At 43.6% G+C, this 26,168-nt stretch overlaps 1 protein-coding gene across 2 annotated transcripts in view; it reads left to right on the top strand.

The window, feature by feature from the left end:
* MCF2L2 (MCF.2 cell line derived transforming sequence-like 2) overlaps positions 1-26,168 on the top strand; it is a 318,915-nt gene that overhangs the window by 267,408 nt on the left and 25,339 nt on the right. For both annotated transcript variants that reach the window (XM_032803865.2, XM_032803866.2), the window contains exons 19-24: positions 7,574-7,666; positions 8,239-8,331; positions 14,545-14,670; positions 21,572-21,793; positions 24,315-24,407; positions 24,903-24,981. In XM_032803865.2, the coding sequence (XP_032659756.1) occupies positions 7,574-7,666; positions 8,239-8,331; positions 14,545-14,670; positions 21,572-21,793; positions 24,315-24,407; positions 24,903-24,981 (706 nt within the window). The remainder of the gene's footprint in view (positions 1-7,573; positions 7,667-8,238; positions 8,332-14,544; positions 14,671-21,571; positions 21,794-24,314; positions 24,408-24,902; positions 24,982-26,168) is intronic.

The following is a 26,168-nucleotide window of genomic DNA, read 5'->3' on the forward strand; positions in this document are numbered from 1 at the left end:
ACTGTAGGTCAGGGGTGGGCAAACTACAGGGCTGGAGCAGGCTCAGGGCCCTGCACCCCGGCAGCAGCTCACATGCCTGGGAGTCGCAGAGCCCGAGTGCAGTGAGAGGGGAGCTGGGGGCACACGGGTGCCGCCGCCCTCATGCATCTGCTGCAGGCTGCAGGAGCTCCTTGGGCAGGGGTGCGGAGGGTGGGGGCTGGGCCACAGCCTGGGCAGGAGGGGCAGGGGTGCGGCTGCTCCCTGCCAGCGGCGCCGCCGCCTTTGCAGAGCTGCTGCCCCCTCCCCCCCCACTGCACTGGCTCCTCCATGGCTGGGGCTCGCTGCCCCCACAAGCCAACGCTCTGGCTTTCTGGTGCCTTGGGAAGGCAGCTTCTCCCTGTAGAGCCAGGGCTCCACTTTTTGGCGCACCCAACCACTAACACGGCTACCCCTCTGATACTTAACATTTTAAAAAGTAATTCAACTGATTATAAAACACAGCCACAAAGCTAGGAAAATCATGCCAAGACTGTTGGTTTCACACTTCCCACGTAAGGAAGTGATTGGTAAAGTAAGAAACTATTATGCATAAGCGGAGTCAATGTCAAACAGAAACAGAAGTTTCAGTAAATAATAGTTTAAACTTAAAGACAAACTATGAAATCATATGGGGGGGCCTATTTTATAAAGAACATTTCAAAAAAGCACTTTTCAGCAGTTGTTGGAAAGTTGTCAAGTCATTTTTAAGTAGAGATGGCAAAGGTCTGCAAATCTGTTATTGAACTTATTACTATGAACGCTTGAAAAGGACCAAGGTGATGGGGTTTAGCTACAGGGACACATGATTATATGCAGTCCCTTGTGCTGTCATATTATTTAAAAGAGACAAAGTGGATGAGGTGATATCTTTTATTGGGCCAACTTCTGTTCGTGAAAGGGATAAGTTTTCAAGCTACACAGAGTTCTTCAGGCTAGATCTAACAGATAGTTTAGCACAAGTAGTTAGCACGTACTCAAGGGGACCATTCAAGCTGAAGTAGCCCATTAACTCCCTTGTAATCCCAGGACAAAAGGGGAGATTAGTGGGTTGCAGGTAGTTGTAATTAACCATAAATCCAGTGGTAATGTTTAGCAACGTTTTGAATTCAGGCTCCCAGGCTCATCTTTTGAAAAGTGTTTTGCAGTTTTCCTTTGAGGATGAGGACTGATAGGTCAAATATGGAGTGATTTTGTGGGGGCCCAACTCATGAGTTCTGAATGTTTGAGGTTGGCAATACTGAATGTTACATCATGTCACCAAAGAAATTTAAGTCAAGGTTTCTCAAACTTTTTCACAGGCCGCATCTTAATACAGTTATTGTTTCATGGGGCAAGTCCTCCCTCTCTGACAATCACATTGTATACGAATATGGTAATCCTACCTACGCCAGTTCTGCATTGCGGGCACAAGCATACTGCTTCACTACGGTACAAAGTGGCAATGATGTCATTTTTCTTGTCATGCGCAGCTGTTACCCGTTATGAAAGGCTGTTTATAATGCTAAGTTTACTAGTTTTCGGAGGTTGTTGACTGAGGCTAACTATTTTTGTTGAGTTGTTTCAGATCTAAGATTCTGGCAATTACTCCTGTATCATTTTGCTAATACTTTGTGTCAGTTGTGTGTGTATGTTAAGTATCTGAGTGTATATGTTCATCATGTGTGAATATGCGTGTGTAGGTTGTTGAAATTTGTCATATTGATATTGTCAGTTGTTGTTGTATGATGGCGTATCCACCACTCTAATTTTATAAATTTTATTAATAACAATAATTGGATATTCTAAAGGTAGAATAAAATGTAGCAGATTTTGATATGAAAGAATGAAGGAAGGACGTATGCGTGACTAAAAAGGGTGAATTTCCAATTACAATCAACATTGCTTAAGTTTAAGGAAAAGTCATCTTGATCTCTTAATCAATGTTCACATCAAACAGTTGATGAAATTCAAATAGTGATTCATAGTTAGTAAGTGACATGTATTCTCTATCCTTTACTTTTAATAGTGAACAAGAAAAAACTGATAGGAATAAAATTTCATTTTTTCCATTTTCAGCTGATGCAGCCTCATGGCAGATAGATATGTAGACTAGATATGTAACCTAAATAATTAAATTAATCATTTTTCAAGCCAAATGTGTATTAATTCTAATGAACAATGCCATCTTATGCAGTATTCATTTTTGAAAGTTTATAATAAGTGATGCTCCGGGGGCAGGAGGAGAGGGGAACGCAAGGTGGAAGTTTCGCCTGGGGCGCAAAATATCCTTGCTCCGGCCCTGAGCATGATATAAATATATAGGCAGATCTAGGGTTGGAAATCCTGGAGCTGAACATTCCTGAACTTTGAGATGTTCAAGATCTGGCTCTGCATCTATAGCCCTAATTATTCCTCTGTGGAATCCCATTTCTGACTATGCGACTCTCGGTCCTTGCCATAATGAAAGGCTAGTTTTAAGGATACAGAACATTTGTCTGAGCTGGTGTCCCCTTGATTTGTGCAGCGCTGTGTATGATGTTTACACAGAGGGCTGCTACTTCAGGGCAAGTAACCAATAGGTTGATGATTGCTTTCTCGTCTTTCTCCAGTCTAAATAGTTCTGTTTTGTTTGTTTGTTTGTCCTCTGCTGCTGCTTTTGAATTGACCATCACCGTCTTCCTCACTGAAGCGTATCTATTTTCTTTAAGCAAGGGGCAAGTAGTCATGCTTGATTACCCTTTCTGATTCCTTTCAGTTCTGTGTTCTCTACACCCACTGCCACTTTCCCTCCATGGCAACATATGTAAACAATCCTATTCGGGCAAAGGAAAGTTTGCACCTCACTTTGAAATTGCACCACGAATAGTGCTTTGGTTTCAAGTGCATAATCATAGAAACATAGTGAAGGGTGGCATTGGCCTTCCTCTGTCCTCTCCCGTCCCCTTTGGATCTGATCTTAATGGGTGATCCCAGCTTAAAAGGTGTTTGCAGGGTGGTCTGAGCTTGGAGGTTTCTTTAAAGTAGGTGAGCATTTGTTGCAGTGTGGGGTGGCCCATGGTTGGAGGAAAGAGCAGGCAAGGAATGTTAATGAAGGATGATTTTTATTTTATTTTTAAAGGTTGAATGGCACTGATCCACTGGGCTTTGAAGTATCCTGTTCTGAGAACCTCCCTTGAAAGGGCCACTGATGCTTGTTGTTGTTGGCTTTTGGTTCTTTCTGCAGCTATACTAGTTGCTAGTTTAAAGACTGAAATAAAAATCTGTCTTCATCTGGCTAAAAAAAAAAAAAAAAATAACATCCCTGCCAAAAACTATTCCTTGGAGAGAAATTCCTTGCCAACCCCAAAGAAGAAGCATTGTCTAGTGCAGCAGCAGGCAACCTATGGCATGCATGCTGAAGGCAGCACGTGAGCTGATTTTCAGTGGCACTCACACTGCTCGGGTCCTGGCGTCCAGTCCAGGGGGCTCTGCATTCTAATTTAATTTTAAATGAAGCTTCTTAAACATTTTAAAAACCTTATTTACTTTACATATAACAATAGTTTAGTTATATATTATAGACTTATAGAAAGAGATCTTCTAAAAGCATTAAAATATATTACTGGCACACGAAACCTTAAATTAGAGTGAATAAATGAAAACTTGGCACACCACTTCTGAAAGGTTGCCGACCCCTAGTCTAGTGGACTAAGTACAGGACAGAGAGCCAGGAATTCCTGCATTTTACTCCTGCTTCTGCCTCTGATTCACAGTAGTCTGGTCTACACTACAAAGTGAGGTCAACGTAAGCCGCCTTGCATTGACTTAGTTGTGCATGTATCTACACTTAAATTTGTCGTCCATCTCTGGACCATGGCTCTCCATTACACTGACATAGTAATAGCACCTCCCTGAGCATCATGGAGCCATGGTCCATGTACTGAGATCAATGCAGCAGGAATGTAGACAATGAGTGACGTATGTTGACCCTAACTGTCCTCCAGCCATTGTCCTACAATGCCCTGTACTGACTGCTCTGGTCACAGTTGTGAACTCCACTGACTAGGGGTCATGGAGATCAGAAACCCCCTCACCCCTTTAAAATCCTGTGAATTTTTGAAATACCTTTTCCTGATTGTCCATATTGGCAAGCACCTAGTGGCTCTCCACGGTTATGTGCAACTACCCAACCAGCCATGCCGGTTGTACACTCCAGACGCGCTCTGGCCTGGAGTAGGCAGGAGCTATTGAATCTCCTGGGCCTGTTGAGAGGTGAGGCTCTGCAAGCCCAGCTACGGATCAGCCAGAGAAATGAGGACATCTATGAGCAGATTGCCCGGGAGATGCAGGAGAAAGGGTGCCACAGGGATCAGTGGCAGTACTGCGTGAAAGTGAAGGAACTGCGAGATGCATATCGGAAGGCATTCCGGTGCTGAGACGCAGACCTGCTGCTTTAATAAAGAGCGATGTGCTGTACTTAGAGGAGACCTCACCACCACACCATAGAGCACCGAAGCTTGCATAGAAAAGTAGTCCTTTCTCTTGGATGTACTCTGTGGGAAGGTACGCTGGTGCCAAAATAGGGACATGCATGCCATCTATTGCTCCACTGCAGTTTGGGAACCCCATTGCTGCAAATCCGTCCACTATGTCCTGCATGTGGCTGAGAATTACATTCCTTCAGAGCAGCGGATGATTAATGGCCCTGCACACCTGCATGACAGTGGCCCGCACAGTGGATCTTCCAACTCCAAAATGATTTCCCACTGACAGGTAGCAATCCAGTGTTGCAAGTTTCCATGGTGTGATTGCCACTTGGTTCTCCACTGTCAGTGCAACTCTCATTTTGGTGTCCCTGAACTGGTTGGCTGGAACGAGCTTGGCACACAGATCCAGGAATGTGGCCTTATCCATCTGAAAGTTCCTCAGCCACTGCTCGTCATCCCAAGCTTGCGTTATGATGTGGTCCCATTTGTCGGTGCTTGTTCTTGGGCCCAGAAGTGGTGCTCCACCATTTGCAGCTGCTCTGTGAGCACCTAGTAGTGGTTCTCACTATGTCCCACAGCAATTTGCCCTTCAGGAAATCATCGTGTTCCTCACTGATCTGGTGGTTCTTGCAGCCTGCAAATACTGCAGGATTGTGCACCCTGTACTTGCAATGCACACAACAATAATGCAGAGCTCTGCAGGCTCCAAGCTTCTGTTAGAGACAGAGGCGGAGCCACGGATTAAGATTTCCTCTGGCCTTGGGGCCCCTCCTCAATCCTTCCGCCTGTGACCCCGCCCCCACTCCACCCTTTCCATCTGTGGCCCCGCCCAGAGCTCCACCCCTTTCTGTCCCTTCCCTGGTGCCCACCCCGTTCCACCCAGCCCCCCCATCCTGCCCCTGCACTGCTACCCCACAACCCCTTTTGCTCCTTTCTGCCCCCCCCACTTCAGCCCCAAGACCAGAGAAACTCTGTCCACGCACCATGGCCCCAGGGCATGTGGGAAATGAGATCCTCTCCAGTCCCAGGGCCACAGAAGGGGTCCGGATGCTGGGCTTCCGCCCCACCCCCCACCGCCCTGCGCTTCTGCAGCGGACCAAGGCTGGGGTGCTGGGGCTCCTCCTGCTGTGCCCACCCGGCGCTTCTGTTGGAGAGCAGAATCAGGTCAAGGACTTCCCCTGTCACCCAATGTATAGGCACCAACTTCCTCTGTTCCCAGTGGGTGCTTGACCTCCACTCTGCCCCAGGCCCCACCCCCACTCCATCCCTTTCCCCAAGATCTTGCCCCTGTTCTTCCCACCCCTGCTCCACCCCACCTCTTCCTGCCCTGCTTTGCTGCCAGGGAGTGGCGGTAGGGCATGGGGGCTTCCCCTGCCCCACTCACATGGTGGCCGGGGCTCCATTGTGCCACAACCTGCTGTCGGATTTTTTCCAGGGCCGCTGGGCATGGGCTCAGTGGCTAATCCATCACTGGTTGGAGATGGCAGACAGTGACCAGTCCCGCAAGGGTTTGTGAGATCTTAACATTAGGAGCAAAAGTTATAGGGTAGAGATGATATGGGGTAAAGAAAGGTTGCAAGGTGGAAACTTGACTCTGCATTCTGAACCATCCCTGCGTGACTTGTTTCTGCCCGACAAGGCATTGCTCAAACTTTCCAAATGACAGAGTGTTAGATGGTGCAGAGTTGCACACTGGGACACCTACCTACTTGCTGTGCATCGAAATAAGCGCCCCTGGTGAATATGCACAGCACTGACCCAAGGAGCCAAGTTTGCATGCTCACAAATGATATACTAACTGCAACTGTTTTAGGCAAACGTAACTTGCGACGGCAAAAGTTTGTCATGTAGACCTGGCCTGTGTGACATTAGGAAAGAATTACCTACCTGATTGAGCCTAGTAGGGGCTGGCCACTGATGATATTGAGAACAGGTTTGGGCCCTGTAATATTTTGAGTATGTAAAGCCCTAGATAAATACTAAGTATTATTATGTGCCAGTCCATTGAACTACATGCATTGTGTATATGAATTTGCATTACTGATTATCTAATCCCCTATATACCGCAAAGTAACATTGCTGTCCAAGTAATTATCCATCTTTTTCCCCCTTGAATCCCAGAAGGATGGATTCTTCTAGCACCATTCAGGGTAGAGAATTCTGAAGGCTACCTCGGGAAAAGTTTCTTGATAAGAAAAGCCATCTTGTGGATTTAAACTAAACTCTATTAGATTTCCTGCAGTGTTCAGATGTTGCTGCCTAGTTCATTTAGATCGTCACTCAGATCATGGTAATTCCCTTTTAGGGACTTATAGAAAAGTTGGTCAAGATTTTCTAAAGTGTGCAGTGGTTTTGGATGCCCCACTTGAGAGAACATAAGGGAGACTAATTTTTCAGAAAGTACTGAACAATTGCTCTCTAAAAATCAGCTGCATCAAGTTAAGGATCCAAAAACAGAGACACCCAAAATTACTAGTTGCTTTTGAAAATCTTGGCCAAGATTGTTAGGTTTGTATCAAATAATGGTAATACTTGCACTTCCAAAGATCTCAAAGCACGCCACAAACTTTCATGAATTCGAGGCAGTGTGTTCAGAAATGTTCACTCATGATAGGCAGTTTTGGTGCCCAATGTGAGACTCAAAGGGTCAGTTTTTTCACAGGTGAAGTGAGTGGGAGCTGTGGGTGCTCATGTGGCAGCTGTCTCAGGCTCAGAACCCAAAAATTGAGGAAGCCAAATTTAGTGGCCACTTGAGAAAATGCAGACCTAGTCAGCTTGCCCAAAGTCACACATTGTTTGACTGTGCCAGAGCCAGGAATTGAACTGACAGTTTTCAACTCCCAGCCCTCTCTTCTAAGCACTCCTGTGCCTATCCCACCATGTTTTAGCTTCCTCCTCCCAAGCAATCCACCCAAGCTAATCTTAGTAGTGTAATGAAATCTGAAAGAGTAAAAATAGTTTCTACAATAGGTTTTTCCATGAAGACTTATTACCAAGACTGGTTTGATCTCATGTATTTGGAATAGAAGATGTAGAGGAGATCTGGTCAATGATCAACGTTCAATGAATTGTTCCCTCCTGAGTTACTTAAGCTTTTCTTTTTGTTGCAGAAAGAGGACCTCCAAGTATATGAAAAATACTGTCAGAACAAGCTAAGATCTGAAGCCCTCTGGAGACAATGTGGAGATAGCCTCTTCTTTCAGGTAGAGTTTATTTACAAACTGGCAATGCAAATTTGTTAGAGCCCCTTTTCCCATCCATCTCTCTTTAGGAAGTTTCTGTATTCATGTCCATTTAAAAAAGTTATAGAGGAAAATATATTTATGTGTACACTTTATAATTCTGGGAGGCACTTGACAACCATGTCAATGAATAGTGTATCAGAGACTCAATAGGCTAGTAGATGGAATTCCTGGCTATGAACCCATCTCTTCAGTTTTGGTTCCAGGTCAGATCTAGTACCAGAAGGGACCGCTTTCACAGAACCAGGTTGATTGAAATCTCTCAAGAAGATCTTGCAGGATTTCAACACCATCTAATCTGAATCCAGACCTTGGCTCTCATTCAGAGATGTTTGTATTGTACACAGAACAGCTGGGAAAGTCCCTTTATAAATTGGCTAGTGAAATCTGGTGTGCAAGGAACAGAGTATATGTCTTGTTGAATCAACAGACATTTCAATCTCAAATGACCTTAAACCTTAGTTCCAGGCGTTGTACCCCTGTTCTATTTCTAAGAGTTGTAGTATGATTTCCTCCTCTTTTGTCTCTTTCAGGAATGCCAGCATAAACTGGATCATAAACTCTCACTAGATTCTTATCTCTTAAAGCCAGTCCAGAGGATCACAAAGTACCAGTTGCTTTTGAAGGTAAATAAATCTAAAGGACATTCTCTGTGACAAGGCAATTGATTGTTGTTGCATTTTGATTCACCTATTGGTTGTCTGTTTTGCTTAAGAAGTTACACAGCAGTACTCACTTAAAGGCGACACCTTAAATGAATACTTTTGCAATGTTAAGTTGACCAGGTAGACGAACAAGCATAGTCAATGTAAGGATTCTTTGTTGAACCAAAATAAGAGCCTGATCCTGGGGGTCCACATGCTGTCAATTCTCACTAAAGTTAGTGAAAGTTAAGGGTACTTTATAAGATCATGCCCTAAAACAGGCACTGAAGACCAGAGCTTACATAGTGCAGCATGGTTCTGGATTCAGCACTGTTTCACTATAAACAATAAGGTCACTTTTCAGTTTTCCACAACAGACTAGAAATGATCTAATTTAATTGGGGGAGAGGGATAGCTCAGTGGTTTGAGCATTGGCCTGCTAAAGGTGGGGTTGTGAGCTCCATCCTGGAGAGGGGCCATTTAGGGATCTGGGGCAAAAATCTGTCAGAGGAAAAAGAAAATAAAAGTTTACATGAGCCTTTAATTGGGCAGAAGTAAGGTCTAACTATCTGAGCACAGGCTCTCCTGCATTCTAGTTAGTGGCCAAACTCCCTTTGACTTCAGCGCAGCCAGGAATTTACACCTAGTGTACTTCCTCTCTGTGAATAAATTCCTCCAACCAAAATTCCCAAAAGGACATTGTTTTGAGTGTTTTCCCTTTTTCAAGGTCCAACTTGGGGCTGATTGGCCCTAATTATCAGACATGCTAAACATCCACAGCTCACATTTGACTTCAGCTGAAGTTGTGGGTACTTAGCATGTTTGAGATTCAGGTCCAAACTGAGGCCTGGTCTACACTACGCGTTTAAACCGATTTTAGTAGCGTTAAACCGATTTAACCCTGCACCTGTCCACAGAGCAACGCTCCGGAAATCGACGCTAGCCTCGGTACATGGATGCACACCGTGGAATTAATGTGCTTAGTGTGGCCGCGTGCACTCGACTTTATACAATCTATTTTACAAAACTGGTTTATGTAAAATCAGAATAATCCCGTAGTGTAGACGTACCCTGAGCATCCAAAATTGAAGCACCGAGACCAGTGCCCCCTTTTGAAAATGTTGGTCTTAATTTCGGTTTCCATCACCTCATCTCTAAAGTGGGGATAATATTTTCTCACCTCTCTTACCAGGGTGTTTTGAAGGTTAATTGGTTGATGTTATGAAGCATTTTGATGATAAAAAATGTTAATTAGCATTATGAAGTCCACTATGGAACTTAGTATACTATCTAGAGCCAGGGTCTCGGTGCAAATGGACATAGCTCCATTGAAGTCAATGAAGTGATACCTGTTTATGTCATCTGAATATCTGGCCAATCATTTACCTATGCAGCACCTCAATATCCAAGTGATGGGCTATCTAGGAAACCCTAGGATATGTAGGATGAAGAATCCTCATACAGTAAGTAGGCCAGATTGCACTGTGGTGCAACTTCATTGATTCTCATAGAGTTGCATCTGCTTATTCCAGCAGTAAATTTGACTCAAGTACTTCCAGGAACTGTAATAGTAGAAGGGAGAGAGAGAATTTAAAAGAAATGTTCAAGGTCTCCGGTAGGAGAAGAATAAACTTTGCTCTCTTTTTAATTTGAAAGGCGCAAGTAAGCAAAAGTGAGATTAGATCAAGGAGTACAGTTCTCAAGCAGAACAGGCACAGCCATTGGGATCAAATCAGGTCAGACCAGTTCTGTACACACCTCACAGTACATTTGAATGGATGCTTAACACAAAAAGAATTCTGAGCGCACCATAGAAGCAACACGCTAAGCCCCTTTGGGAAGGAGCTTCTCTGAGGGTGGAGAAGTTGGGGAGTGACTCTGGAGAGCCTTTCACAGTTAGAACGAGGTGTACTTGTGGCACCTTAGAGACTAACAAATTTATTTGAGCATACGCTTTTGTGGGCGAAAACCCACTTCATCGGATGCATGCAGCGGAAAATACAGTAGGAAGATATATATACACAGAGGACATGAAACAACAGGTGTTGCAATACTAACTATAACGAGAGTAATCTGTTGAGGTGGGCTATAATCAACAGGAGAAAAGAAAATTTTTGTAGTGATAATCAGGATGGCCCATTTCCAACAGTTGACAAGAAGGTGTGAGTAACAGTAGGCAGGGCCGGCTCCAGGATTTTTGCTGCCTCAAGCAGTGAGGGGGGAAAAAAAAGCCACGATCGCGATCGGTGGCAGCTTCACCACACCACTTTCTTCTTCAGCGGCAATTTGGCGGCAGGTCCTTCCCTCTGAAAGGGACCAAGGGACCCGCCGCCAAATTGCCACCGAAGAGCCCGATGTGCCGCCCCTTCCCCTTAGCCACCCCAAGCACCTGCTTTGCCCTGACAGTAGGGGAAAAAAATTAGCATGGGGAAATAGGTTTTACTTTGTGTAATGGCCCATCCACTCCTAGTCTTTATTCAATGAGTAATTATGTGTCCAGTTTCAATTACTTCAATTCTGCGGCTACTCTGTGGAATCGTTTTTGAAGTTTTTTTGTTCGAGTATTGCAACTTGAGGTCTGTAATTGAGTGACGCAGAGGTTGAAGTGTTCCTCTAACGGTTTTTGAATGTTATAATTCTTGAGTCTGATTTGTTCCATTTATTCTTTTGCGTCGTGAATTGTCCGTGTTGGCCCATGTACATGCCAGAGGGGCATCTGCTGCATATGATGGGCAAATATATCACATTGGTAAGATGTGGAGTGAAATTTGCAACCTGGCACACTGTGAATTAGGCTTGAATAAAAGACTGGAGTTGATGGGTCATTACATCGTTATGATACTAAGTTAAAAGTATTTCCCCATGCTAATCCCCCGTCCCTCCAATGTTACCCACACCTCTGTATCACTGTGGAAATGGGCCAATTCCTGAATTTATCACTTACAAAAGTTTTTTTTCTCTTGTTGATTATAGCCCACCTCAACAGATTACTCTCATTATAATTAGTATGGCAACACCCCTTGTTTCATGTCCTCTGTGTATATATATCTTCCTACTGTATTTTCCGCTGCATGCATCCGATGAAGTGGGTTTTCGCCCACGAAAGCTTATGCTCAAATAAATTTGTTAGTCTCTAAGGTACCACAAATACTCTTTCTTCTTTTTGCTGATACAGACTAACACGGCGACCTCTCTGAAACCTTTCACAGTTAAAAAATGGATAGTAAGGAAGAGGCAATGCGTAGGAGGCTAGTCTTGGTGAGCAATGGACTGATCAGCTTTTAGCTCCTCGATCTTGTTTTTTTTTTAAACTCTATTTGGTTTCAATCAGTTTAGCTAGTTTTAAATGGCAGCCTCCTAACAAGATTATGGTCCTAGAGATTGCTCATAATAGTAGGGATTCCACAACAGGTAACATAAAGTGCATCCTGCCCTTTCCCTCTGAGGCATGGACAGCCACGTATTTAAAGGCAGCGCCATATGATGTCATCAGGTTGGGATTTGTGTGAACCCCTTTCTTCAGTTTCCTTTTCACCTGGAGTTTTTGGGTTTGAACAATTTCAGCTGCATTTTGCTCCGTGTTTGGGAAGTAGACATGAGCCTGAACCAAAACCATAGAGGGGGGTTCCAGTTCAAGCCTTTGCATCTGCGGCTTATCTTTGCCAAGTTTTGAATCAAAACTAGGTGAAACAACTGACTGTTGCATGGTTTCCACCTAAAATGTAGCGCCATATTACACACAACTTTACTTCTGCTCACCTCAGACTTGGCCCAGCTTGGCTGAAATTGGACCCTGTTTCTGCAAAAGGTTCACAAGTCTGGCCTGAATTTCAGGTTTGTAACTGAACCAGGTGAAGGTTCACACAGCTCTGGTGAAGGAGTTCGTCTCCTACCTAGTAAACAGAAATTAGCAGGGAGGGGGCAGATTTTCAGAAGTAACAGTGAAGTCATGGTTTTGTCAGGGGGACTTCCCAGTGGCATGTGAAGAACACTGCTGAGACCAACCAGAATCTTTATTTCCATTTGCTTTAGTAGATACAGCACTGTACTGTTGCTGGCTTTATAGTTGGCAAGTTGGATGAACTCCTTGGAAGTGCTGTTTGTTTACTGGTATAATATTTAGTGCAGACCCTGCTATGACATTCCATTGTGCTTCTGAAATGAAGCCTACAGATACCCAACCAAGCGCTCATGTCATAGTGATAATAAACTCATAAAGACTAGTGAAGAGTTACCAAGCAGGAACTTGCCTGAGCTTGTTGGGGGACACTAGAAATAAGGTGAGTCACTGAAACTTTTGTCTCATCACTTGGTAGCCAAAAAACATAGTCCTGGAACCCAACAGGTTAATAGGTGAATCCCCCAAGCAACATAGGGTACAACAATTATGCTTTATCAGCTCAATCCTATGGGGTGCTGAGTTGTTGCTGTGGACCTCAGTGGAGTTAAGAGGCTCCAGCACTTTTGCGCTTCAGGATTTCAGTATTGACCCTGCCAATTTTTAAAAAATCTTTTTAAATGCTCAGTGCTTTAAATGCTTCGACTTTTTCTTAGATAGGTACTTTGAGTGAAGACAGAGAGGGCCTGATTTTGATCTCAGATGGGTGTAAATCAGGAACAACTCCATTAATTGCAATGGAGTTGCACTGGTGCAAAACTGGAATAAATGACGTCAGCATTGGGGTTACAGCTTCCACATGTACAAGAGCAAAGGGTTGATATAGGAGAAGGCTCCATTTAAAATCAAAAGGCCTGATTCTCCTCTCAGCTTTTACAGAGATGTAACTGCAATAAATGAGAAGAGAATTAAGTCCCAAACTTTCCTTAGCACTCTTCAGGGATAACCAGTGACTAGAGAATGAAAGACAGGAGAGAGGTTGCTTGTAGGGGACCCTGTGAGCACTGTGTACCCTAGATATTTGGGGTCCAAAGTAGAAGATCCATACATGGAGACACTGGACATTTTGGCCTTTTAATTGTTTTATTTTTGTTTTCCTGATTTTTGGCCACCTGTTCCCCAGCAGGCCTAGGACTTTGCCCCTCATGCCCCATGCTGGGGACATACAAAGGGGAGATCTCTTATCTCTGAGAATGAGCCCATTTTTAAAATACAGTTTTAATGCATTTTTGATTGGAGATCAACGTTGTCCTTTTGAAGTGATCATCCTTTAAAAAGACATTTCAAATGTCCATTTGTGGGTTAGTCAATAGTTGGGGTGGAGGGAGGATTTAAGTGAGCTGGAAGATTTCTCTGTATCTTTCCTGCTCCTACTGAAAATTCAGTGTCTGGAAAGCTAGCCTTCTAGTTAGAGACTAAAGAAGCTCAATCTACTTAGGGCATGTCTACACTTACCTCCGGAATGATCGAGCCACTGGGGTTGATTTATTGCGTCTAGAGAAGACACGATAAATTGACCACCGAGCGCTCTCCCTTTGACTCTGGTACTCCACTGGAGTGAGAAATGTAGACGGAGTCAACGGGGGAGTAGCAACATTTGACCTACCACAGTGAAGACACTGTGGTAAGTAGCTCTGAGTACATCGACTTCAGCTACGCTATTTTCGTAGCTGAAGTTGCATAATTTAGACCGACTTAGCTCGCCCACCCACCCGTAGTGTAGACCAGGCCTTAGTTTATCAAGAAGAAGATTGAGAGGTGATTTAGTCATGGTCTGCAAGTACATTGATGGAAGTGATTGCTGATAATAGAGAGGGTTCCTTAATGTAGCAGACAAAGCCAAGATCCAGTGTCTGGAAGCTGACACTAGACAAATTCAGACTAGAGATTAGAAGCATGTTTTTCACAGTGAGGGTAATAATTGGAACAATCTACCTAGGGATATGGTGGATTCCCCATTGTCTGCAGTCTTTAAATCAATCCTGGGTGTCTCTCTAAAAGAAATGCTCTAGCTCAGACAGAAGTTATGGGTTTGATGCAGGAACCACTTAGTGAAATTCTATGGTTTGTGTTAAAGCCGGGGATCAGATTAGATGATCACAATGGCCCTGTTTGGCCATAAATGAATCCATGAAACTTACAAATGCCCAAAAGCTTAAAAGGTCTCTCTCCTGCCACTCCTATAACTGCACTCCTCTGTGTGTACAGCATGTGTAGTGGTCTTTTCATAGCTCTCTGATCAAGGATATGGACTTTTGAGATGTCCCTTGATATGGCTGTCTTCATTGCTTAAATAGGAAATGCTGAAATGCAGCAAGAATTCTGAAGGCACCGCTGAATTGGAAGAGGCACTGGCCACAATGCTTGATATCATCAAGTCAGTGAATGATTCCATGCACCAAATAGCCATCACGGGATATGAGGTATTATTATTATTTATTATTTGTATTAATTAGTCATGGACTGGGCAATGTTCCAACCGGATCCAATCATGACATACACACCACTATTGCATGTTGCAGGCGTCCAGATTTCTGATCTCTAACTCAGAGCCTGCCCAGGTGACAGGTCTCTGACAGAAAGACACAGGATGAGATGTAGCAGTGAGCAAATATAAACGACAAAATTTCAACTGAGCTATATGTGCAGGAGGTGGGGGTAGGGGGATGTGAGAGCAGGATGCAGCTTCTTTGAGCAATGAGTTTGACACTGAAGTTTGTACACGGGAAGAAGCAGGCTTGACTGGTCCAGAAAAAGGTAGTGGTTGAAAACTGTATGTGACCCCAGTACAGACCCCCAAAATCCCAAGGCACTAGCTATGGGCCAGGAAAAGCTGGTTGGTGTATAAATTGGGCAATAGAAGCCTACACTTACTGCCTCAAATATATTGATGACAACAGTAGTAGCAGTGCAAATCAGTGGTAACTGCACTGAAGTCAACTGAGTTACATCAGGGATGAATGTATCAGAGGGGTAGCCTGTTAGTCTGGATCAGTAAAAGCAGCCAAGAGTCTATAAGGTGCCACAGGACTCTTGGTCGCTTTTTATCAGGGATGAATGTGGCACTCATCTACAAAGAGAAATGAGTCGCCGATTAAGAGGTAGCAGTGATTACCACATGAGAAAAGAATGACTATTAAAAGAACGACTTTAAATAACGCATTGTTAGACCCGTGTGGACTGATGGGGATGTGCTCATCATTTAGAAATATCAGAAGGATGTAAAGACTAAGGAAGAATTTATTTAGTCTGGTTCAAGCAATTTATAAGTAGGAATAATGGGATGGACATTAAAGTAAAATTTAGGCTGAATGTCAGGAAAAACTGTGTTGGGAAGCTGTGTTGAGTTGGGGAATAGTCTCCAGAAGGAAGTGTGGAAAGCCTATTAGTGTCATGTATAATGGGACAAAACACCGGAGAATATGCTGTAATATGTGGATCGGAAAAATAATCTTTCATTGTGCAACAGGATGGACTAGGTTCTTAACAATTTAAGAATTTCCAATTTCTAGGATTCTGTGATTCATAATATATCACCAATTATTTATGTATCTGGGAGCTGAGAGCACTAGATGATATTGTAATGAATTAGCTAATAGGTAGAAACCTATGGGTCAATGCTGCTCTTTACAGGATGGAATTAGAACTGCCCAGCGTGTATCATAGATAATGTCCTGTCAACACCTAATGGACATGCTCCTTTAGCTCATGTAGTGGAGCAAATGCTTGTGGAACAGGAGGATCTGAGTGCTAACCCTGCGGTTGCAAAAAGTTTTAAGTTGGCCAGGGTGTGTACAAGATGGAGCAACAATACTGAAGTTCTGCCTTGCCATGGATTTATTACGATAGTAGCAAACACATACACTATATAATAATGTCTCTTCCAATGGGTCAAATTCCCCCACTGTACAAAGGACTAGCCCTAAGCCTATGCACTGTTTAAGTCCCACATAAGCCCTCAAAGCCTGAAGGACTTCAATGATGCCTTGTGTGGCCCTGGGCATGGGTGAATTTCACCCAGTATCAGTTGATTAACAGATCTCGGCTTATTGTTGAGCAATTAGAATAGGAACAGTTTCTAATTACTGTACTGTAGTAGTCATATTTGTTCTGAAAAACAACATTGGCATGAGTAACAAAATGGGAATTCTGTGGCACCTTATAGACTAGCAAACGTATTGGAGCATGAGCTTTCGTGGGTCAATACCCACTTTGTCAGATGCACCCACGAAAGCTCATGCTCCAATACGTCTGTTAGTCTAGAAGGTGCCACAGAACTCCTTGCCTTTTTTACAGATCCAGACTAACACAGCTACCCCTCTGATATTTAAAATGGGAATTGCCCCTCCTCCTGCTGTATATAAGTTGAAGTTTTCCAGGGCAATTTATATTTAGGTATGGATTTCTCCTACATTACTGGAGCTGGAGATACCCAATGTATTCAGATTTGTTGATTGAAAAACTACCTCTGAATTAGTTTGTTAATTATAAGATTTCTCCAGCAACCAGCTGCAGATCTGATGTTTTGTTATATGTCTCTCCTTTGCAAACTGAAAGGGTGATTTTAAAATGGGTTTCAATACTGAATCTTGTTCTGACTGGACAAATAAATATATTATATAACTTTTGAATCTGCATTGGAAGAGCTATATAATCTGTGACAGCAGCCTACAGAAGGGGACTTACATCTTTCCCATCATTCTAATTTTGTTTTAGGATTTAAAGGGACACTATCAGATTCATCATTCATATCATGATTAAATATACAGGGCTAGATTCTGAGGCCATCTGTTCAGTGGAGCTACCAATTAACTGCAGCAGAGGATTTTGTCCATATATACTTAAATAATGCTACTAATAACACTTTAGATCAGGGATCAGCAACCTTTGGCACGTGGCCTGTCAAGGAAATCCGCTGGCGGGCTGGGACGGTTTGTTTACCAGCAGTGTCCACAGGTTAGGCTGATCGCAGCTCCCACTGACCACGGTACACTGTTCCAGGCCAATAGGGGCTGCGGGAAGCGGTGGCCGGCACATCCCTTGGCCCACTCCACTTCAGTCAGCTCCCATTGGCCTGGAACGGAGGACCACGGCCAGTGGGAGCTGCAGTCACCCAAACCTGCGGACACTGCAGGTAAACAAACTGTCCTGGCCCGCCAGCGGATTTCCCTGACAGCCCACGTGCCAAAGGTTGCCGATCCCTGTCTTAGATTATTAAAATTGAATGGTAAAATGATTTTTTAAAATCATTTATGCTGTTTGTTTACTTTTTGTATTTCTCTGAAATAGAAAATGACAACTGACCTGCTCAGTTTTACTTTTGAATAGTAAATTTCATTTTCACGTTTTTGTACACTATGGACTTAATTCTGTTCCCATTGAAGCCAATGGCAAAACTCCCACTCACTTTAATATTACTAGAAGTTCAGGATGTGAACACTGCCTCGGAACATTTTTGGGTTTGTGAAAAGCTGTTTCCATTGCAGTAAAATAAAAAAACTGGACACATCTCTACTGGCTTCAGCTTTTGCAAAACCTGTAACAAAATCTTATTTTGGGGATCAGATTTGACCTGAGGCAGCTGCTCAAACTGAGTTGGTTATTTTTTGTTGTAACTTTTTGAAGTTACAACCCTCTCAAATCCCTACAGCGGTACTCAGTGACTGTAGTGACACCTGGTGGAACTGTGACACTGTTGAATCTGCTGCATTTGTCTGCTATATATAGAATTGAAAGAATGACGACTTTAGTTGTGTCAGTGCAAAAGACAGGGATTTCCTTGAGTTCTTGTATTTTACTCTTCACCTTTCAAGGGGGGAAGAGATTCTCCTACAATGACCCATGTCTCAGGGGCATCGGCTTATGAAAGGCTCTCCAAACCATAGGAGCAATGGCTGAACCTCACCGGGTTCACATGTCTGGGTTGGATGAGCACCCAAAAGTTCAGATGCTTGTACAATCCGTCAGAACCTCGTGGGTCTGCAAAACTGGATTGGCAATCTCATGGGAACAGCATTTCTGATTACCTTTCCAGTTTGCACGGTACTTCTGGTCCAGCTTAAAAAGAGAGGATTGGCATTTCTACTGTCTTAGCCTAATTTAAATGTAGGTACTACCATTCTATCTCCTGAAATTCGCTCTATCATCTTTACATGTGCAATATTTTTCTTTGCTCCATAAAATGCTGTAGTGTGTGGAAGGGTTGCGGGGGGCGGGGGGCTACTGTACAGGCAGCTGACATCCCTTCCCTGACACTGGCGCGATATGTGAATGGAAAGACCACCTCCTCACGCACACGAATCATGGGGACATGATCTAATTTGCATATTCTTGTCTCTGAATCTCATGTCAAATTTACACCTGTGAATTCAACTAACACCTCTTTCACACCTCCACTTATGTATTTGCCCCAAGCTCTTGCAGGGAGTTCACCAAACCCACATGCTATCCCTGAGGGCTATAATACTTGTATTTGCTTCCTTGAGCGAGCTAAAAATTGTGTGTAAAGTCTCACAGGTAGCCAGCCACGATGGCCACAACATAGCCATACAAGATCTGTGTTGACAACACTTCTAAAGGGGCTCATGCATGCTTATTTATTGGAGATAATTTATGGAATAAATTGCACTCAATAAATTCATTCCCAGTACGCCCTTTTCAGATAGTAGGCTCTGATAACTAGTGAGAACTGCAGGGCCAACACCTCCCACCTCTAGTCAAACCGTTCCCCGATTTGAGATGGGACTCTTCAAGCACACAGGTGTGGTAGACATGCCTAGTTGGCCTGGTCTAACGTGCTTTTTGAGCGTGGCATTATCCCAACAGAGCAACAGGTTTGAGCCCTTGACTTGTGTAGGTTATTCTACTTTTTGGTGATCTGCATGTGCATAGCTGAGGGGCAGAACTCCTGTGTAAGAAGCTGCTGGAATCTAAACATCTATTAGGAAGCCATCATGGAAAGATTACTTGCAGGCTGATGGTTGGGAGAACAGAAATGTTCAGAAGCATTTCTTGTTACTGGATTGCCCTTTGCATAAAAACTTGACCCTGCGGATTAAGTATGCTCTCTGCGTGGCAGTGAGATGCAATGGTAGTTCAAACATATCTCCAATCTTCCATAAACAAGAGACACGATGTCGTGTAGTATCAGGAAATAATTGCATTTCAGAATGAAACCACGCACCCCAAACAAGCTCCATTAGGCGCAGTCCATCTGCTGAGCAACACAGGTGCCCATGAACACTTTGCCCTATGGTCCGCTCTCTTCATTGGCTCCCCATTGAAGACACGGAGTTCAAGGTCTCTGTGCTGATATTCGAAGCCTTCTGTGGGATTGGGCCAAGAGATCTCAGATATCGCCTCTCTCTTGGCACCATGATCAGTGTTGCCAAAAATTAAGCACCTCCATTGCAAACCAGTGCCCCGGTCCTGCAATTGACTCCCTGTACAAGTTTTAGGATTGGGACCAAAACTTATCCTTGTCAAAGGAATCGTTGCTTGTTCTATAATCCTGTATCACAGATACAAATTAAAAGAAGCAACGAGGAGTCCTAAGGTGCCACATGGATTCCTTGTTGTTTTGATGATACAGACTGACACAGCTACCACTCTGAAACCAGATACAAATTACTCCTTATAAAATAGTTTGCAGGTATAATGGATCCCTTCTCTGTTTCTTAATGTCCGTTAACGCATAACTTTGACACTCCTTTCACCCATTTTACTCCTACACTCTTTAGTACTAAAATATTTTACACATCTTGTGCTCTTAAGGTCTGATCCAAAATCAATTACAGTTGATACAAATACTCTCCTATTGACATCGGTGGGCTTTGGATCAGGCTCTTAAAGCAGAAGGTCCAATGCTTATTCTCGCTTTCTCTGGTACATGTCTGGCGCCCATCCCCATAGTATCTGGGCACCTCACAATCTTTAATGTATTTATCCTCGCACACTCCTCTGAGATGGGGCAGGGCTTTTATCCCCCGGGCTATAGATGGAAAACTGAGGCACAGAGAGACTAAGGGCCAGAATCCAGGTGCCTAGAGATGCAGATAGGCAGGTGAAAACCTTACACATCTGGCCCTACCTGACATACCCAGGTCAGCCTGGATGTCTGTGGCAGAGCAGGAATTGGACCACGGTCTCCCACGGTGCAGGCTCATGCTCAAATTACTGGACACTAATGATACATCTACACTGTCCCGCAATTCAGACTATGGGTAGGAATAGCAGTGCACACCAAAGTGCTGCCCTGTAACTCCCCTGCATGGCTGCGGTGGGCATGGACTGAAAGGTTCCTCTTCAAACAGGGTTACATCAACGCGAGCTAGGAACCATTTAGTTTGCACAGGTGAGTTACGGCGCAGCACTTGGAGGCACACTGCTGTTCAGTCCCCCGATGGTGCACACTACAGGGCAGTGTGGACAAGCCCTAAGGCCCCTTAACACTGCTCTGGAGGGGAGGGATGTTGGAGCCCAGATTGTCATTTTTTGATAGAGGCAGCTTCTCCCTCTCATCAAACTCCTGGGAGTCATCAGACAAGAGCCCCAGTCTGGCAGAGCTGCAGAAGTCCCTCAGAGAGGCCAGAGCTAATTGTCTTAACTAGGAGGGGTGCAACCTAGATGTTGTGGGCATGGAAAATGGCAGGGGGAATGGATAAGTGAGGGAGCCTGTCAGCTGATCTCAGAGAGTCTCTCTAAGGACCCCAGTTTTCTCCTGACATGTCCCCTTTAATGCACCTACACTTAGATCAGTCCTTAAATTCTTAACCTAAACTGAGTCTATCATCCCTTAAACTCCAGGGCTGGCAGGCCTCTTTTGTCTCCGTGTCAGTGTCTTAGAGGCAGCCTGGCCAGGGAACCTTGCCCCTCTGCTATCCCATTCCGTTCTCCCTCCTGTGTAGCCAGTCTTGTTTTCTTTATTGGTCACAGCTGTGGGTACATGTCTCCATGACCGGCCGTTCTTGAAGCTGTGTTGGGGTGTGATCAGTCTGGCCACCTGTAAGCAGGGAAGTTGCTCCTGTCCCTTCTGCCTATGCCCAGTATTGGGCTTGTGAACCCTATTATGAGCCACAGAGGTTATGGCTGGGGAGTAGAGCTGGACAGTGAAGCATGCTGCTGACTCCTTAGCCCTGGCTGCACGCTGATCCCGAGCGCCCTAGATAGCCCAGTGCTGTGGCCCACAATCGGGATCTTTGGTTCCCTAGTCACACCCATCAATCCTTTGATTTAAACAGTGGAAAAAATGAGTCTGCCCTCCATTTTTCTGGTCTGAACGTCACCCATGTGAAAACCCTTCTTCTCCTCACTCTTGTCCGACAGGGAGACGTGCATGAGCTTGGCAAGCTGCTGATGCAGGGCTCCTTCAATGTCTGGACTGATCACAAGAAGGGCCATAGCAAGGTGAAGGACTTGGCTAGGTTCAAACCGATGCAGAGGCACCTCTTTCTCTACACAAAGATCCTGCTCTTCTGCAAGAAACGGGATGAAAACACGGACGGCCATGAGAAGTCTCCTTCATACAGCTTTAAAAATTCTTTAAAGGTAACGTGCATGGTAGAGAAGGAGAGGAGAGGTATATATCTGCTATTGAAGCAAGTTTAAAATAGCATGGAGGTGGATGTTTTAAAGACAAGATTAGAAGTATGAATGACCTTTTCTATGGAGGCAAGTTGAATAAGGCAGGAGCTCTGGGAATGATCTCATTTTTAATTGAGTGAAACACCAGTTGGAGATGGGCCAATGAACCCTGGAACTTCAGGCATCTTTGAAATCCAAACCTAGGTCTGGCTCTGAATTTTTTCATCTGGATCTGAATTTTTGTCTGAACTCCATTACTTCTGTAGCAGAAAGGGCCCCAAATTCCAGGGGAAGTTAGTTAGCTCAGTGCAGAGTGAAGCCTTAAGTGTTCTGCACTGGCTGCATCCTAGAGCGAGGAGCAGGGATAAGCAGTTTTTGGGTCCGTCTCTGATTGTTCTAGATAGAGGGCCCCATCGTGCTCTAGTTTTAGGCACTGGGAGTTTTCCTACTGATGACGGTGGAGCAGGACTGTGCTTGTGAACTCCAACCTATGTTGTGTTACAAAAATATCTGCAAATTAATCCCAAAAAAACTTGATGACTCTTGAAATTCACTGAGGTGATGTTCCAACCCCTGAATCCTGACACTGTTTATTAACATTTGTTACACTCCTGGGGGTCAAATTCTCCCATCAAGTACAATAGCCTGATCCTTTGGACTTCAGTTGGCAACATCTGAGACAACATTATGTGTGTGACGTTGCAATACACCGGCCATTAATCATGTCTGTTTATGAAGGCATCAGCTGTTCAAAAACATAAAAGTAATAGAGTATGTGTGTATTGTATGTAAGATGGGATAAGAATTCCAATTTGTCTTATGTTACAGCATGTGAGCGTGCTCCTGCCCTTTGGATCTGTAAGTGGAGGGCCCCTTCCCTATAAGTACACTTGGCAGAATTCTATTTTTATTTTTTGAAAATTTGACAGATAATATCAGTGTGTATTTTAAGCAATTTTTGAAGATTTTTATCTATTTCAATGTTTCAGTTGCTCAAAATTGGGGGAGGCCAGCTAGTAATTATTTCATGATACTAGACATTGAGATTCAAAAAGTTCGAGCTTTCTAACTATTAAAACACAGATTGTGCCCATCACGTGTCAAAATATACAAAGTAAATATCCTTAAATCAAACACTAAGGGTTTGTCAAGCAAAGTACAAAAAAATGCTGTGTATCTGTAAATTTTGATGATCGTTAATGGAAATATTTTTTCGGCGGTTTGTATGTGGCCGGTAAAATTGATATTTATCAACACATACGGATAAAGATTGAATCCTTCCAAGCCTACGTATAAAGAATTTCCCCTCCCCATGCTGAGGGGCAGAGGTGAAGAGCCACTAGTTTTGCTGTATATACACTATAGAAAACGAGCACCCAGTCCTACAGCCCTTCCTTTCATTAGTAAGGTCGTCCAAGCAGCCCTTTACTTGTTAGGCAACAGTCTAGTTAAGGTTGAGTAACCAAGTTCTCAAGAGTCAGGTAATGCAGAGATAAGGTTGATCACCCAACTTTAGCTGTACTTCCCCCCCCCCCCCCCCCCCGCCCCGTGTGTATATGCTTTAAAATATGGCCTTGCTTTCTATCATTGCATTCGACTTGTAATCTGAACAAGTGTACAAAGCGGAATTTATGAGGCAACCTTTTATAGAGAACACCTAGAGTATATACCTGACTATATTAATGCAGTGTGTAATACAGATTCTATCCAGCCTGATGATCTGGGAGATGAGAAATACAGTTTAAGAGTTTTATAGAATTATAGACAATAGCTTTGTAGTGTTGATATTTTCAGTCTTTTGTCCTCATGTGTTTGGAAACTATCAAAAGTACCTATAGTTTTGTTTGCCCTAAATCCTTTTTTTGGCCTCCAGATTCTTATGTGATATGATTTGCCAAGCTGCAGCCTTAGGGCTTAATCCATAGAAACGCTGAACATGAAAGCTAATGAGAGTTGTGGGTGCTCAGCACTCAAATCCTTACCACAAGCATCTTAGGCCCCAGTTCTGCAATAAGATTTGTGTGGGCAGAGTCCTGCATCGACATGGAACACCACTGAAGTCAACAGGTCTGCACGTAGGAAGAGAGATCATTTCACAGAGCCATGGGGTGTGGGCTGCAAGATCCTGGTCCTGATCCAGCAAAGCACATAAATTTGATGATGGAGTCGCTGGGACAATTCACATGCTTAAGTTCTTTGCTGGATTGGGACCACAGTGATCAGTACTTCACAGGATCAACATTTGAATTTAACAAATGTGCTGCTACTGAGTACTTTCTGTAATCTGTTAGAGAGAAATACTGACACTTAAAAGGATGCAATGATGAATTTTATGTTGATTAAAAAATAATTCAAACATATTTTATGCACTCTGTAAAAGTATCCAGAATAGGACACGTCCATTGTATAGTGCCCTTCAGAGGGGATATCATTTAAAAGTAAGTTAATATTAAATTCTGAGTTTTCCTTTTTTATTTTGCAACAGATGAGTACTGTTGGCATCACAGAAAATGTAAAGGGTGATAACAAGAAGTTTGAGATCTGGTATAATGGCCGAGAAGAGGTCTATATCATTCAGGTAAAGACGATGGTTTCTATAAAGGAGTTTGCTTCCTTTCAGCCATGTTTCCTTTAGCCAGGTTGTAATTTCCTGTAGTGGCAAAGACAGAGAGAATATGAAGGAAACGAGATTGTGATTTTAATGTTACTCCCTTTCTCAGAATAAGCACATTATTAGAGCAGCAGTGATCCTGAGCCTGCCTAGTCATGCTGCTCATGAAGTTCTAACTTCACCTTTTTCTCTGAGGAAATTTCTCTTGATTTCGGTGTGGATGAAAAAGAAAATGAAATGATGGAAAACGACTCAGGAGTCCAGATAGAAAAATAATGATGGGAACTTTTAGATCCAATGTAATTTTTCATTTTGTAAAGGGCCCTTTGCTTTTTTAGTCCCAGATCTGGTCATAGAGGTTTATCACAAGGAAGGGCTAACAGTAAATTTTAGGTTAAAGCAGCCATAGGATTGCCAATGGCATAGGACTATATATGCTTTGTACCTTTCCTGTGTTTACAGGCATCTTCCATCGAGTTGAAAAACATCTGGGTTTCTGAGATTAGAAAAGTCCTGACAGGACAACTTGAAGCATGCAGAGGTAGGACACAGTGTGTGATCTTTGTGGTGTTGCAATGGCTCGGTATCTGATATGCAACAGGGGGCAGCTAAAATGGGTTATTGAACGGGTGTGTGCTGCCAAATGAAATTAGCAAGACCAGGCCCAGTATGTTGAAAACCAACATAATTGTTTGTAAGTGAAATACATGAGTGAAGTTTGACCCTTGTTAAACTAGTGAGCATCAGTCTTTTGTCTTGCTGATAAAACATGAGGATGAGAGGGAGGATGGTCCACTGGGTGGGGCTTTAGTCTAAGATTCAGGTGATCCTGGTTCAATTACGTGCTCTACCACAGACTTTTTGTGTCATCTTGGGTGAGGGACTTAATCTCTCTGGGCCTGTTTCCCATCTCTGAAATGGGAATAGTAGCGCTTCCATATCTCTCAGGGTGTTGTGAGGATGAATACAGGAAAGATTGTGAAGTGCTCGAATACTGTGGTAATGGCCCATTTAAGTACCTAAGATATATATATATAAAGAAGCATTAATATGTTAGGCTTTGTGACTCTCTGGGCAGTGCAGACTTGTGGAAAAATTTGTAGAGCGGGAGTGGTGCTGAGAGCCATTGAACCAAACTGTAAACCCTGAATATGACAGAAATCGCTTCAAGCCAGGAGGTGTGGCAGTACAGCTAGTTCCAGCACCTATGCTTTAACCTGCATGAAGCGTGACACAGCAGTGAGATAAAATCAGGTGAAAAAAAAAAAATTGGCCATGAAAATGGATTAACTCAGCAATGAAAAGTAGCTTGCAGCGAAACTCTAAAAGAGGGTGTGTAGAGTGTGTGTGAATGCACTATGCTGTAAAAGTTTTGCTGGTATGAATTTGGGGTGGATTCCTGTGTGAGTGATGAAGCCATGAGTGAAGGATGCAGGTTATCCCAAGTGAGTGTCTTGGTGGCACGCGACACACCCGTGCTTTCTGTTTGTGCCACGTATCTTACAGAAAAAGAGTCTTTTAGAAATAGCATAGAGAGGTTTAAAAATATATATTAGTGGTGCCTTTTTTCATGTTCTTCACCCCTCCATCTGTAAACCAGGCTGCCTTACTTACTGTGACTCCAACTGTACCGCTGTCATAGTATTCTTTCCCCAATCTGAACCTTAGAGTCCAAAAAATGAGGTACTAGCATGAATTCCTCTAAGCTTAATTACCAGCTTAGATCTG

Source organism: Chelonoidis abingdonii, chromosome 8 (assembly GCF_003597395.2).
Source record: "Chelonoidis abingdonii isolate Lonesome George chromosome 8, CheloAbing_2.0, whole genome shotgun sequence".
Classification (NCBI taxonomy): domain Eukaryota; kingdom Metazoa; phylum Chordata; order Testudines; family Testudinidae; genus Chelonoidis; species Chelonoidis abingdonii.